This window comes from Leptopilina boulardi, unplaced genomic scaffold (genome assembly GCF_019393585.1).
Source record: "Leptopilina boulardi isolate dan_hultmark-lab unplaced genomic scaffold, ZJU_Lbou_2.1 LbouV2_354, whole genome shotgun sequence".
NCBI classification, from domain to species: Eukaryota; Metazoa; Arthropoda; class Insecta; order Hymenoptera; family Figitidae; genus Leptopilina; species Leptopilina boulardi.
This window is the reverse complement of record NW_026137923.1, coordinates 613,913-630,232: the sequence shown is the minus strand read 5'-3', so window position 1 is coordinate 630,232 and position 16,320 is coordinate 613,913. Positions and strand designations below refer to the sequence as shown.

The following is a 16,320-nucleotide window of genomic DNA, read 5'->3' as shown; positions in this document are numbered from 1 at the left end:
CACTTCTATTTGTTGTTGGGACAAAAAAAATGGTTAAAATGGGATTGTTCGGTGAACAAACAGAATTGTTTGAAGAACAAAGAAAATTGTTATGGAACAGTTGAAATAACAAAACTAAATTGTTAAATCGGCAATACAATTTGTTGTATTAACAAAGCTTTGATCCGTCTAATACAATTTGTTCAGTTTCTTCGCCTTCTAAAATAATCGATAGCAGGATTTCCGTAGGTCATATCATCAGTTTTATTTGCATTAAAATTTGTGAAACATACAGCTTCTGAATCAAATCAAATTCTTTTAAAAAAAACTAATAATAAAAGCAAAAGTGGCACATGTGCCAGAAGAAAACGACGCAACGATCTGCACGCCAGTTTGCGAGAATTCAAGATGACCACGTGACATGGAACAATAAACTTGTCAGCTGAACAAATTCGGATTGTTCCATCAGCAATCGGCAGAGAGTTTGTTTATGCAACTGTACGGAATTGCAAACTGAACAAAACTGACAACAAAAAATTCGTATTGTTTTTAAAACAACGTACATTTGTATTTTGACAACAATCCGAATTGTAATATTATCATTTTGAATTGTAATATCAACAACTCTACACAGAAAATTAAAAGGCATTAAAATAAGCTGCAACGCTTATTATTTTAATCCAATTTTGCTTATTTTAATCCATTTTGGTATTAAAATGAGCAAAATTTCAATCAATGAAATATGCAGATAAATAATTAATAATGGCCTTTAAATGATAGAATGACGCTAAAATACACTTGTAAATGAGTAAAGGAACCACGTAATTGAAATAAAAAGTCCTTATTGTGTAATTTTATATGAAATTAGATATTTTACTTCTCATGAATGAAAATCAAAATTTGCAAATTGGGAAATTTGTATTTCCTTTCTTTCCAATGAAAATGAAATTTTTGACACATCTTTAAGTCGAAAAATAAATTTCCATTGCAAGAACAGTTCATAATTGCAAAATTTTGTGTGGCTCAACTTTGACTCACCCTGCGTTGTTTAGCGTCATATCACACACAAAATAAACGCGTGATACAAACACCAAATTACTCTCCACATTTTCATATAACATCTTAGTGAAAAGTTCCCTGACATTGCTAACAAGTACTTACATACAAAGACAGATGGCGCTAGTGTGATAAAACAAAATAAACGCTCAACTCTGACCATTATCCAACCCTGACTACACTCTTGTACTATTTAATTTATTTACACGATTTAAATTAAGAAATTCCTCTCACATAAGTATAATTTTTCACTACAACTGTTTTTCCATCTCTTTTTTTAATTAAATTAACGAACTAATGAGCGGAATAATTTTTCAATTATAAAATAATATCGTTATTTGAAATGAAAGACACAAAATTGATTCCAAATTGCTGTTGCAATAATTCATTAACTTTTGAAGTACACACGTCTTTTTTTGTGCAATTCGAAAAGGGGAATGAACGAAATGTTTTAGGTCTCAATTGAAGATCAATCGACTTTTATTTCTTAAGTCCCCCCCCCCACCCTCCTCCAAAAACAGCTCAAATTGAATCTCTGGTTTTTTTTGTCACAACTCTTTTGTATCGCGTCTCATATATATAAATATATATAAGAAATTGATATAGAAACGTGTAATAATTTACGAAACGGAATTTTTTTTCCCTCCCTCATTGGAAATGACATATATATATATATATATATAAAAATGAAAGAGTCCCCAAGATGCTTTTTATTTTCCATAGAAGTGTCCAACGATATAATCATTGGTTAGAATCATAAGGTTGCTTTTATACCAGTGGTCGATATCGATTCCCTTTTTAGGTAGAGAGAGGAGCGCCGAGAAATCGTCTCTCGCTCTTATTGCAGCAAAAGCAAAGGCAGAATGGAAGTTCGGAGGCTATAAACTGTAACGGTGGACGACGCGGCTTTGACTTGGGGTCTTGCTTTTGGTCTTGCTTGAAACTTGTTTTCTCAATTGAATTCAATGGTTATCCACCGCCACGTTATTTATTAGATTGATTCTTCTTACCGCGCGACTGCCGCAAAGAAAACCGCGGTCCCATTGGCCATTGGCAACGTCGTTGGGTGGCCATCTATATTCCCGCGTGAAATTCGCATACAATGTCCCCGCGGGTTTAAAACATTGCAAACAGAGAATTTCTCTCCACGCACAGTTCTCGTTCGACGTCGCCATTTTATATAAAATCGATTTCGCCTTTGTTCCAATTTTCAAAGAAATCCCACAAACTCGCGATTGTATTTTTAAATTGCTCTTTATTATACTTGCAACGCAGGAAAAAATTAATTTTTTTTTCTCTTTCTTTTAAGAAGATTTTTTTTTTTTTAAAGAAGAAAAATAATTTGACAATCAATTAAAATATATTTTTTTTATATTATATAATTAAAATAAAAAATATAAAAATTTTCACACAAAAAATATATTTTATTTGCATGTCCTAAAGATTTTCTAAATAATTGTAATTAAAAAGCTTAGCCATAACTTATCACTTAAAAAAAAATTTGTTCGAAACAATCAAATTTTGGTTGAATCAATCAAATAAATGTGTCCGTCCGCATGAAAAAGGACAGCTTTGTCGATTACAATAAGAATTATTTTTACGTGAATATTAATGCTAATATCGCTATTATGAAAGAAACTAATACAATTAACCAAACTTTTGATTAAATCAACTAAAATTTTATTTGGTTCCATCAAATTTGTTCTTCATTTGAAAAATTTATGAAAATAAACCAAATATTATTTAGATTAAATAAATATTTATTTGAATCAAACAAATTTTGTTTAAAATAGCCAAACAATTGTGTTATTGCAAAAAAAATGATGTATTTGCGGTTAAAAAATACTCTTCTCTAAGTAATAATTAGTTTATTATTCATTTTTTGCGGACAAAAAGGTATATGGGCGAAATCACGTGAGATTTCCGTCGACCCTTTAAATTCGGACAAATATATTTTTTTCTTGTTCTGTAGTGAAAAAAAATAGATACGATTTTTTTTATTATTTTTTTTTTTTTTGAAAAATTTTCGAGTTATGAATTTTAAAAATTCCAGTTTCTTCAATGTAGACCTATTTTCAATGGCTGATAACTCGAAAAAAATGGATTTTTTCACTTTTTGATAAGAAAAGAAAAGATTCAGTTTTTCTTTTACTTTTCAATAATGGTAATAAAAAATTTTTTTTTTATTTTTTATTTAAAAAATATCAATTTTTTTCTAAACAAATTAAGTTTTTCTTAATTTGGATATATTTTAAAAATTTTTTTTTTAAAAAACAAACCTGGAAATACTAAGAAGAGTGGGCCGATAAGTTTTATATAAACATTTAAACACCGCGCGCAGCATTTTTCGCAATTTTAGAAAATTAAAAAAAATTATAAAATTGGTAAAAATTATTTTTTTTTTCATTTTTCATAGTGAAATATGATTTCAGGTTCCAAAAAAAATGAAAAAAATCATTTTTAACAATTTTTTGTAATTTTGTACATTTCTGAAAATTACAAAAAATTGTTTGTTTTCTTAATAAAAAATGAAGAAAAAAAATTTTTTGTTAACATTATTGAAAAGTAAAAGAAAAACTGAAACTTTTCTTTTGTTATCAAAAATTGAAAAAATCCATTTTTTTCGAGTTATCAGCCATTGAAAATAGGTCTACATTGAAGAAACTGGAATTTTGAAAATTCATAACTTGAAAATTTTCCAAAAAAATAAAAAATACGTATATTTGGTCGAATTTAAAGAGTCGACGGAAATCTCACGTGATTTAGCCCATATATGTAACCCCTTAATAATTTCTTATGTTGATTTTAAGAAATTATTATAAGTTTACGTAAAAAAAAAATTAAAACTGAGTTATTCTCAGTGATTCATAGCACTGTAAAAAAAATTTTATTTGATTCAAATAATCGGTTATTTGACTATTATCAAATTATTATATGTATTTTGGCAGAATCATCTATTATTTCTAATTTGGTTCATTTCAAATGAACAATTGGCATTAAAAATTATTTTTAAAAAATTGGAAAACAGAGAGAGAGAAAGGAAATGAGAAAAGTGAATATTTTATAAATGGAAAGTAAGAGAATATTATTAATGACACGTTGATGACTGGTGCTCATTGGTTGTCGGTAAAACATTTGACCTCGCCCACTCCTTCCGGCGTAGTTATAAATTGCTGTGCACAGGTGTGGAAAGACTGATTTAGTGTTTCGTGATGATGGGTCTCCCTCCCCCACCACCCCCCTCTCTCTCTCTTTCTCTCCACCTCTCGACCACCAATAACGAGGCTTTGCGTTGAAATCAACGTCGAAGATAAATTTTAAAAATTGATTTTTTTTTCTCGTTTCAATATATATACATATATATTCAGAAACGATGACTTGATAGGTTTATGCAATCTCCGCGAATGGTTTAATATCGCATAAATAACACCGAGAAGTGATGTAGTAGATATTAAATAGAGAAAGAATTTTCATTAGTTTTGAGCTCAAAAATTCATACATATATAAGAGATGAGAATATTTATTTTATTCCTCTCGCTCATCGTCGATTAAAATGTTTTCACTTTTTCTATTTTTCTATAAGTGTAGGTATATATGCAATTGACATATAAATGCAATTTCATTATAAGAATAATTGGTGTCATTGTTTTTAAAAATGTTTGTTAAAAAAATTATTCTTTACGTTGAGCATTCCTTATTTGGAATAAATTTAACTAACAAGTTAGTAAACATAATTTTAGTCTAACTTTTATTTATTCATTGTTAGTAGAAAACTAAATTTTTTATCTTATCAGGTCTGATTAAAAATGTATATTTTTCTACTTAAAAAATCCACTAATTTACAAAATGTTTAATAATTGAAAACATTATTTTTCTACTTAAAAATGCACTAATTTACAAAATGATGCCTAAGTAAAAAAAGTATTTTTAGTCAGACTAAAAGGAAATACTTTTATTTTCGAAATGAAATAATACAATTTGACAATTAAAAATGTCATGTCCGACCAAAACGTACTTTTCTACTTCCAAAAAATATTTAATCATAAAATTGTTAGCAGACATTTTTTTTATAATATTATAGAGACGGTTTTATTACAAGTAGATAAATCCAAATTGCCCTTTCACTGTAAGTAGAAAATCCTCTTTTTGGTCAGACATTAGAAAACTGTTTGCTATGTCTGACCAACGTTGATTTTTCTATATAATTTTCAAAATTTTTAATTTAAAAAAAATTTAGTTGACTCCCCTTTAGTTTTAGTTACTAAAAAATTATCTTTTGTCATGTCTGATTAAGCTGATCTTTTTCTACTTAAAAAAACCACTATAATTTTCTCCACCATAATTTTGTTGCCGTTTCACCTGTTTTATATTAAACGATATAAGTACGAACTAAATTGGCTTAAAATATATGAAAAGCATCTATTGGCTTATCAAATATTCATCTTTTACAGGTGTATGAATTATCTTGTTTTAAATAATATACACTCGACATAAAGTTACGCTGAGGAATAATAAATTATGTGAAAGGTGTATACTATATATATATAGTCATTGTATGGATAAAACGGGCTTTCATTCGCACTCTTATATTTACGAGATCCGGTTGGTTGTTGTGATTCACCAAAATGTTCGATGGGACGCGTGTACCACTGATCGATCACCAACTAAAATTCAAGGGAAATTCTCTCTTTTCGAGTAGAAATATTTATTATCCCGAAGATTAAAAAAAAAAAAAAAAAAAAAAAAAGATTATCGAAATATTTGTAACGTAATTTCAATTGTTAACAACTGAATTCGAAAAATTGTTACTAACGTTTTTAGAAAATATAATAATATAAAAAAAAGTCATTTTTTCTCCTGTTAGAAGTTTGTAAATTATTATTTATCTCTAATAAAATTCTACGTTCTTAATCCATCAAAATCTGAATACATTTTTTGTGATAAATATTTTACGATTTCGTTAGTTTACAGAATTTTTATAAACTATATTAACTCACCTTTTCGATGGAGAATAACCTTCTTCTCATCCGCAAGATCCCTATTTCTTGACAAAGAATTTTTTTTCGTTTAAATGCAATCTCTGGACCATTCGACACATTCTCCTTCGATCTGATTAAGAAGTCTCGACACACACAGAAGCGAGAGAAAGAGCTCGATTCTGTAATCGGTGACGATTTCTTCCAAGAGAAGGCCCTTTAAATACAACACGATCTCGATCAATATATATATATATATATTTACTATTGTTCACAAATCGTTAAGAAATATTGTGAAATTTTATTCAAATAATTGCACTGCTTCAATTAATTTTCAATATAATATCATGTAAAAAAAGAAAACAATCATTTAACCCCTTTGCTGTGAGGAGAAAAATCTTGAATGTGGGTCCAAAATGTAAATAGAAACTTGTATACCATTAAAATTTTTAAAACTGTGTGCATATAGGTTTTCGAGGTCGCTGATTAGAAATCTGAAGTCCGTTTTCAAAAATTAAAAATGGCGGATCCAATATGGCGGACATATTTTTCTAAATTCGTCAGATTTGCTTGAAACACGTTACTCAAAGGGTTTTTGGGTTCGCTGATTACGAATCTGATATTAGTAAATTCTATTGATTTTTAATTTGCCTATCCGCCATATTGGATCCACCATTTTAAAAAACTACACGGAGAGAAATTTATGCTACTGGGTAACATAATGATGTTAAGGGCAACCATATTTAGTGCTAAATATACAGACAGCGATATAGATTGTAGTATTTACTATCAGATGATTATAGAAATTTGATTGTACAATTTACAATCTTTGATGTTAAAAATTTTATACGATCTCTTTACGTTCTCGAGTGGCAAATATACACGAACCTAACCTCGCTTTTTTTGTAAACTTAAATAATTTCATTTTATTTTAATAAGACATTTCGATAAGAATTTAAACTTTTTACATAAAAAAGAGTATGTCTATTTTTTCACTCCGTCTATAAAAAGGACTTGCTTAAACATAAATATATTTATCAAACGGTATATTTTTTTCACAGAGTCAATTGAATTTGTATTATTTTACTAATTTTTAAGTTTAAAAAAAGTAAGAAAAAATATGAAAAAGTTTTTTTTCCAAAAAAAAATTTCAATAAACACATGTACATTTATACAAACGAAAAAAAAACTTACTTGATTTTTGTAACCTTGAAATTTTTTAAAAAATTTTAAGCGAGGTTCTGGTTTTGGTATAATGAGTGATATTGTATCATTGTCCAGTAAGTAAAACGATTCTTCATCAATTTCACCGTCTAAACAACGCAAAATTGTTTTGAGGTTATAAACACGTTCACACTTCAGTCTTCGCTAATTCAATCAAAATAATAAACCTACCTCCAAAAGATGGAATCAAAGATTCCATATTCCACGACATTAATAAATTTTTAACAAACTCGTCCATTTTTTATTCACAACTTTTTTCACTATATATAAACACGTGCGTGAAAACACAAGGACCGCAATTGAATAGGCGAAGTATACACCACAATCAGCGCATGCGCTCACATTTAATTTTTACAATATTTGATAGTAGTGACTACAATCCAAAAGCTAACATATTTTACGTCTTTGGGTAACATCTTGGATAGTAAAATGTTGATAGTAGATTCTTGTCAGTAACACAATGATAGTACCTTGTACAATCTTTCTTTTTACTATCAAATTCTTACTATCCATTTCTCTCAGTGTAACATCAGATTTGAATTTAGCAAACCGAAAACCCCTAAGTAACATAAATTTTAATGTTTTTTAATTTTCTTGTCCACCATATTAGATCCGACATTTTAAATTTTTTACACCTACACTTTAATTAATTTTTTTTTCTTTTATTTTATTTATTTCTAATTTAATTATTATATATCAGGCATTTTACGGGTAATGTCCTGAGTTAAAAAATTGATTTCTCGATCTTTGCTATTTAATATCCCGAAAACAAAAAAAATTGGCATTCCGAAAATTTATATACCTACAGATCGGAGAAAACCTCAGTTTTCGTTTGCAATTATTTATTTAAAAAAAAAAACGCACCGATTTTAGTAAAAAATAGCAAATTTATTTTTAATTATAGAAAATCAAGGTCAAAATTCAAAAATTATAAAAAAACGAAATTCACCAATGGAAAGAGCATGAAAAAACCTTCAAAAATCATACCTGCCAAAATTTTTTCTATTGCATTTATAGACATAAAAAATTCAAATAGTAGGCGGTGTCAGGAAAAACTGATAAAATTGACCCCCCTCTATATCCCCCAAAATTTCAAAAAAGTCAAAAAATTTTTTGGGGATATTTTACTATCAGGTAGGACAAGAATTTCCCCAAGTTTTACTTATTTTCGAGAAATCAATTTTTAACTCAGGACATTACACGTGAAATACCTCATATACCTGTATATAATAATTAATTTAAAAAAAAAATTAAAACTGTTAAATATTTTTAATTGATTTAACTGTGAAAAAATTTTTTTTAATTATATTTTTAGTCAAATTTATGTAATATTTATGACAAAAACGTCAGTTAATGGTGTAAATTAGTTTTAATATTACTTGGATTAATTAAAAATTAATTAAGTACTATAGATTGAGAGAAAAATTTTTGAATTATCAACAACTTTTTCATTTTCAATCAATTTATACAAAATATCAATTTTTTCAAAATTATTATTCATATATATATATATATATATATATATATATAACTGAATTTGATATTTCACATTATTATTAATAATAATTATTATGGTTCATTATTATTATTTGTAGAATTGCTTCATCCGAATGAGCTCTCATCATCGATGGAGTCATTGGCCGCTTATGATGCATCAGTTGGATCTCCTGGACCGGTGCACCAAAATCAAAGAACCAAACGTATGCGAACAAGTTTTAAACATCATCAACTGCGAACGATGAAAAGTTACTTTGCCATTAATCAAAATCCAGATGCCAAAGACCTCAAACAGTTGGCACAAAAAACTGGATTATCCAAGCGAGTCCTTCAGGTAATTTACAAAAAAAAAAAAAAAACAAACAAAAAAAATTCTTCACATTAAAAATCCTTTCCTTTCAACGTATGATGGAACAAGTAGCTTGACCGCAAAAAAGTTACCTCTGACATGAATTGTCAGTATGTATTTGAACGTGATCATATTTAAACTTAAATCATCTTTAATTTTATTGATTTTTGTTTTTAAGCCTTTCTTTCCTTTGACACAAAATTTTTCATTGAAACATTTTTCATATAATGTTTTTCAAATTTTTTCCCAGCAGAAAAATTCGGGGGTTATGGCAGTCACTAATTACAAATTTAATATTACATTTGTAATTAACGACACTGAAAACTCCCGACTATAATGAATTTTAAGCGAATCTGATCAATTTTTAAAAAATCTTCCACCATATTTGATTTGATATTTTGAATTTCGAAAAACTGACATCGCGAATTAGTATAGAGTGACTTTAGAGAAGTCGTGCGTTAAGAGGTTAATTTAATTCAAATAAAAATTATTTTTGATTCAGCAGTTTTTAAATAAAATAAAATCAAAAAAAATTTTTTTTTTCATTATTGAAATTTTTTTTTTTTAATCTGTCGCAATATTCGCCGAGAGATTTTGGAAATTTGAATAAAAATTGTTATAAAATTTTAGGTATGGTTTCAAAATGCAAGGGCAAAATGGAGACGAAATATAATGCGACAAGAGGGAAATAGCAGCAGTTCGAATAATGTCATATGTCCAGGTACTCCTGCATCATTGGGCACTGGAGTCGACTCGCCAGGAGTGGGTTCAACTTCCGGTCTTCTAGGCGACAGTAACAGTATGCCGTCAACGTCCATAGAGGAGTTGCATGCACTTCATCATTTACATTCCGGGGTTTCATCTCAGGTATCTTTTTCTGATCTTTACTGACGAACACTACAAGTGGAAGAGAATACTTTTAGTTCAACGTCAAATCATCTTGATTAATTGTGTGTCTGTGTAGTCAAAATGGTGCTACAAACTCTGAGCTCTTCACTCGAGTGCTAAAATTTAGAGAGAGAAAAAAAAAGAATACATTCAAAAAAAAATGATGATGACATTTTCTTCAGTCTTAAGAAAATTTAGAGAAAAAAAAAGGAAGAGAGAAACAAAACGAGAAAAAGGTAGAAAAATATATATATAAAAAAAAAGATGACATTTTCTTCAGTATCAAAAAAGAAAATTTAGAAAAAAAAGATAGGTACTTAATGGGTGTTTTCGGCATTCACTCAGAGTTAACTCTAGAGTTAACAGTGGTGCTCAATGATATTATCTTTGAAAATTTATTTACCCAAATAAAATAATTGATTTTCTATTTTCATCACCCTGAGTTTGAAGTTAGTTGTCCTTGTTTGCTTACTTTTTTTTAATTTATACGTATTTTTTGTTTTTCATTTAAAAATGGAACATATTTTTGCTACCCATAAACGTGTTATTTTTTTAAAGTTTATAATTTTCAAATTTTTCATTATTTCCCTAACTTTAATTAATCTGAATTGTTTAAGAAACTAGATTATTTATTTTAATTAAAGTTGCTTTTTATAAATAAAAAGTTAAAATAATTTTTAATAAAAATAAATTATTATGTTTCAATTTACACTTTTCAAACAAACAATCCGTTCACAAATTTTGTCGGCCATTAAAGGTTAGGACTGACCCTTTTTCTTTACTCTCGCAAGAAAACAGAGTTAACTCTGGGTCATCTAGTAATAAATTTTTGGGGACTTTTATGAAATCTAGAAACAAAAAATTTTATTTTAACATTACATTACTAGAATAAAAGGCCCGTTTCACATATTGTTACAATTGCAAACCCTGCGCCAATCAAAATGAATCGTCTATGCCAAATTGCCAATCAACAACGTTCACAACCAACAGACGAACTGAAAATCAAAATTTACATTTGAGCACCACTGCTAACTCTAGAGTTAACTCTGAGTGAATGCCGAAAACACCCAATGATATATTTCAGAAAAATAACCTATAAAAAATTTCAACTAACAGCATAATTTTAAATTATTTGAAGAAAAAAATATTTAAACTTTTTTTTGTACTATACCTTTAAGTATATACATAAAAATTATATTCTTTTCGTTAAAATTGTTTTTTTATTTTTAATTTTAATAAAAATGTTTTCTTTTAATTTTTCTTTGTGCTTGTTGTTGTTAAACTTTATATAAAACTTTGCAGAAAACTCCAATCGTATTTATATAAAATTGCTTTTAAGTGGAATCAGTGATAATAAATAATAGTTCCAAGCATATCCGAATTACCAAAGTTTTAGACAATAGTTTTCATAAACTACGAGAAAGAGGAAAAAGACCCGAGTCACTTGTTAATAGAATTAAATATTAAAAATTAATATATAATTAAAATAGTAAAAAACAAAAATTAATTTTAAATATTTGAATCATTAATAGTGTTTAATTTTTATTCAAATAATACAGTCCAGTTTTCGAATTCCTATATAATTAACTGCTACCTATTAATTAAATTTTTTTAAATTAAATATTAACAAAATATATTTTTATTTTTAAAAAAATTTTCTTTTAAAAATTTCGAAAAAGACAAAAAAAATATTCTACTTAAATTCTCGAGTTTTACTCATATTTTGATGGAAAAAAAAAAATGTAAAATATTGAAACAAGAATACAAAAGGTCTTATTCCACTTTTACTCGTTTTGTAGATACGTGGGCGAGTAACTAACAATAAAGACGACTAATTGATACTAACACGTTGAAGATTAACAATCTTAAGTGCACAGATGGTTGCTGCAAAAAACTCCTTGCATCAATCGATAAAATCTTCTTTTTGCAAACACGAAAGCAATTAACTCATTAATCTCCATCTCTTCGGAGAAACTTTGAGGATAAAATATTTTTTTAAAATCCCTTTCACCCCTTTTCTGTGATTTATAAATATATAAAATATTATAATATAAATTAAGTTTTCTCATTGTATATTTTCACCAAATGTTTCATGTAAATTTCCTTTCTAGAATTTTTACTATAATAATATCTAATATATAATATATTAATTACAAGATTTTTCTATAATATTTATGTAAATAATAATATTAATATTTATGAAAAAACAAAAAATATATATATAAATATCTTTCTTTGGTAAATATTTAAGATTAAGTTTTCGAATAATAAATTGAGTCAACGATATTTTCAGTTGTGTAATTATTTACGGATCTTTAACAATTAGTTGGAATTTAAATTAAGACTGGAAATTAATTTTATAAAAGCGTAAAATACGAATGAATAAATCAATAAGGATTGAGTGTTTTAGCTAAAGTATTTAAAAAAAACAGAATCTTCCAATTCCATATTGCTATTTAATGATTTTCTTTAATCTTTTCCCGTGCCAAATGATTCATTTTCTATATTGAAGGACAAATTCATTAATATGTTAATTGCACTGAAGATTAAAGTATCAATTTCGTTAATATTTTATTTAAAAGAAATTAAAATTTTTAATTCTCCAATTATTATTATTAATATTAAATCTGAAAAGTGTGGAATAAAATAATTACAGGTTTAAAAAAAAAACAAAATCTTGGTAATTATAATTTTCTCAAGTTTAAAAGCTATAATTATTTTACAATTATTCGGTCTGTGAGATTGTTAAAAAGAAAAATAAATTTGTGGAATATATACATAGAAACTATAAATGTATGTCAACATTATGAAGAATGAATCAGTCATGTAAAATAGTATGAATATATCAATGTGTTACGCTATTATTATCGCTTAATAAATAGTTATATATATAAAAAAACTCTGAATTAAATTCATTGACCCGCTTCCATTATCGATTTATGGAGTGATAGAATTTACGATTTTGCCATGACATTTAAAAGTTTGACCTCTCATAGTCTCTTTTTTAGTTTGGAAGTTATGAGTTTATAATTTATTGGATTTTAAAATTAATATTCGATTCCCCGTTGATTGTACAAAAAAAAAGAAAAAAATAGAAAACAAACTTCAATAGAGAACCAATTTCAACTTTTTTTTCTCCATTTATTTATATTCAAATTTCAAAGGTCACTAGCATTTTTAATTATCATGCAAAACATCGTTTGATGTTAATTAAAAAAGTAAAAACTATTTAAACAACTTTTTTAAATATAGTGAATTTTTGTAATTATAAATTTTAAACTGCTTTTCAGTTTTCAAATTCTACACAGAAAATTAAAAGGCATTAAAATAAGCTGCAACGCTTATTATTTTAATCCAATTTTTCTTATTTTAATCCATTTTGGTATTAAAATAAACAAAATTGGATTAAAATAATAAGCGTTGCAGCTTATTTTAATGCCTTTTAATTTTCTGTGTAATCAATAGTGCGAAAAGGCGTTTTTAGGGTTTCGTGGCTCATGCCCAAAAGTCTTATAGTTTCGCTTTGGCGTCCGTCCGTCCGTCCGTCGTACACTCGTATGGTTGTTATGGTAACATTACCATAGCAAGCGTTTCCATAGCAACCGTTTCAATGACAACCATTACTATTGGCAATTTTATTAAGAAATTCGTCAAATTTGACTGCAGAACTAGTAGAATTTTACTAGATTCCCAATCAAAAATTTACTAATGGCGCAATACTGACAAGTAATGGCGCAGTACTGGCACCCAGTATTGGCGCCAGAGTTGGCGTAACTTTGGGATGATAACATTTTACCAGTATTGGCTACCAGAGTTGGCACCAGTATTGGTTCAGTACTGGCCGAGTACTGGCAGTTTTGTAATTTATTGTATACGAAAAGAAAGCTTTAACTGTAACAGAGATAAGTTTCATTCCAGGTAATACTTTTTTGGTATACTTAGGAAAAAGTGTCTGAAATTTTTAGTAACCCAAGACAAATTAAATATTAATTAAATTAGTCAACTAACTAATTAATATTTTGTTCTATAAAATCGAAAACAGAAAGAATTTTAATTTCTTCTCATAATATATATTGCAAATTATTATTTTAAAAAATCAAAAAATAAATATAAAAATATGTTTATTAAAAAACCAAATTTTTTATAATAGGTATATAAAAACAGTTCAATAAAAATAAAAATGTTTATAAAATAATTATAATGTATATGATTATGCAATTAACTATTAAATTATTTTATTATTCACTTTAATTTATTAATTATTATATCAAATATAAATAAATTAACATTGAATTCAATTCAATTTACATAAAACAAAATTAGTTTACAAATTAACTCATCACAAATATAATGATTTAATAAATAATGAATACTAAATTTCTGATATTAGGTAATTATTAAAAAAATTATCTAAATTATTTTTAAATTAACATTAAATTTTTGTTTATAATTCACTTTTGGAAAAAAACTCTAGAATAACATCCAGAAACAAATTACAATAATTTTATTGACCATTGAAATATATAAGTTTGTAGGTTTAACTATTTTTTATAATTTCTATTAAGGAAGGTTAATTATATATTTTATACTATTAATAATATAACATTTGTGCAATTTTACTTGCGATTGTATTTAATTTTTTAAGTTAAATTTATTTTATAAATTTTATTTTAAAAAATATTAATTTTTTATAAACAAATTCATTTATTTTTAGTTTGATCGTTTAAAATTTTTTTTGGTTTATTACATATGTGAAAACAAAAAGAAAATCTTGCAAAATGTTTTAGACTTGGTCTCAGGAAACTTTTTGTTTAAATAATTTTACCCACAGAAAAGCAAAATAAAGTACACTTTAATTTTGAAACATAAAATCAAGTTGAAAAAATTTTGATGAACAAAATATTTAAACAAAAGGATTCATCGGGTTCCCTCTAGAACTTTTTGTATACTATAGTATTAATCAAAAAGAAAATCTATTTGAGCCAGTACTGGCTCAATATCGGCTCAGTACTGGTTTTAAAATAATAATTTGCAATATATATTATATTAAAGAATAAAAATTCTTTGTGTTTTCAATTTTATATAATAAAATATTAATTATTTAGTTGACAAATTTAATTAATATTTAATTTGTGTTGGGTTACTGAAAATTTCAGACACTTTTTCCCAATTATACCAAAAAAGTATTACCTGAAGCAGAGATAAGTTTCACTATTGCAGTTAAACTTATCTCTGTTACAGTTAAAGCTTTCTTTTTGTATACAATAAATTACCAAACTGCAAGTACTCAGCCAGTACTGAACCAGTAGTGGTTACCAGTACTGGTGCCAAATCTGGCAGCCAATACTGGTAAAATGTTATCATCACAAAGTTACGCCAACTCTGACGCCAATAGTGGGTGCCAGTACTGCGCCATTAGTAATTTTTTTTATTGCGATTTACTACCTTTTAAAAGGATTCATAGTATTCTTTCATAATTGTTTGAAGAGATTTACTAATTTACTTACTAATTTTCATGTTAAAATTTACTAAAATTTAAATAAAGTATAAATTTCAAATACTCTCTACATCTAAATTAGTAAAAATGTTTACTAATTTAAATTAGTGACTCACTTTTTTCTTTAGAGTTAGTTAAATTTTACTAATTGTTAGTAAAAGTTACTAATAATTAGTAACATTTTACTAATTCAGAAGCAAAAAGTGAGTCACCTGGTGGCCAGGCTATGACAACGAAAAAGTTTGCTATGATAGTTTTGATTATTAAAAATTTACTCCCACAGCAAACTTTTTTTGACCCCACAGTAAATTTGTTCACTGTCCCTATATTAGCTAACGTAATTTGATGTGGCAGCAAATAATTCGCTGACACAGCAAATTTTTTCTATGCGTGTGTGATAGAAAAAATTACGCTGATTAAGAATCCGATATCAGTTTTTCAAAATTCAAAATGTCGGATGGATTTTCAGAAATTAATCGATATATTTAAAACTTTCGCTGTTTTAGTGAAACATATCGCTGATCTAGGTGAAGATTTTTTTGCGTGTGGGAGGGTTTCTGAGGTCAATGATTGCAAATACGATTTTCAGTTTTTCAAAACTGTTTTTCACCGACGTGAAAAAGCTCCCGGGAATTGACCACTGGAAGTTCTTGTGGAAATTCCTATTGGAATTAGAGAAAAATTTTAGATTAGGAACCGTTAACGGTTAGGTTAAGTTAGGTTAAAGAAATGATTAGGCTAATTTTTGATTTTTGCTTATTTATATTAGTTACTGTTACCATTTAGTTAGTAAGTTAACTAATTAAATAGTTATTCCAACAAACTAATTAGTTAAACCAACTAATTAAAAATGG

The 16,320-nt window shown here is 26.9% G+C and overlaps 1 protein-coding gene across 2 annotated transcripts in view; it reads left to right on the top strand.

Annotated features, from left to right (window-relative positions):
- The window catches only part of LOC127286440 (LIM/homeobox protein Lhx9-like), a 40,429-nt gene extending 28,270 nt beyond the window's left edge, over positions 1-12,159 (top strand). For both annotated transcript variants that reach the window (XM_051312872.1, XM_051312873.1), the window contains exons 6-7: positions 8,831-9,066; positions 9,712-12,159. In XM_051312872.1, coding sequence (XP_051168829.1) covers positions 8,831-9,066; positions 9,712-9,972 — 497 coding nt within the window. In that variant the 3' untranslated portion in view covers positions 9,973-12,159. The remainder of the gene's footprint in view (positions 1-8,830; positions 9,067-9,711) is intronic.
- Positions 12,160-16,320: the final 4,161 nt, after the last annotated feature.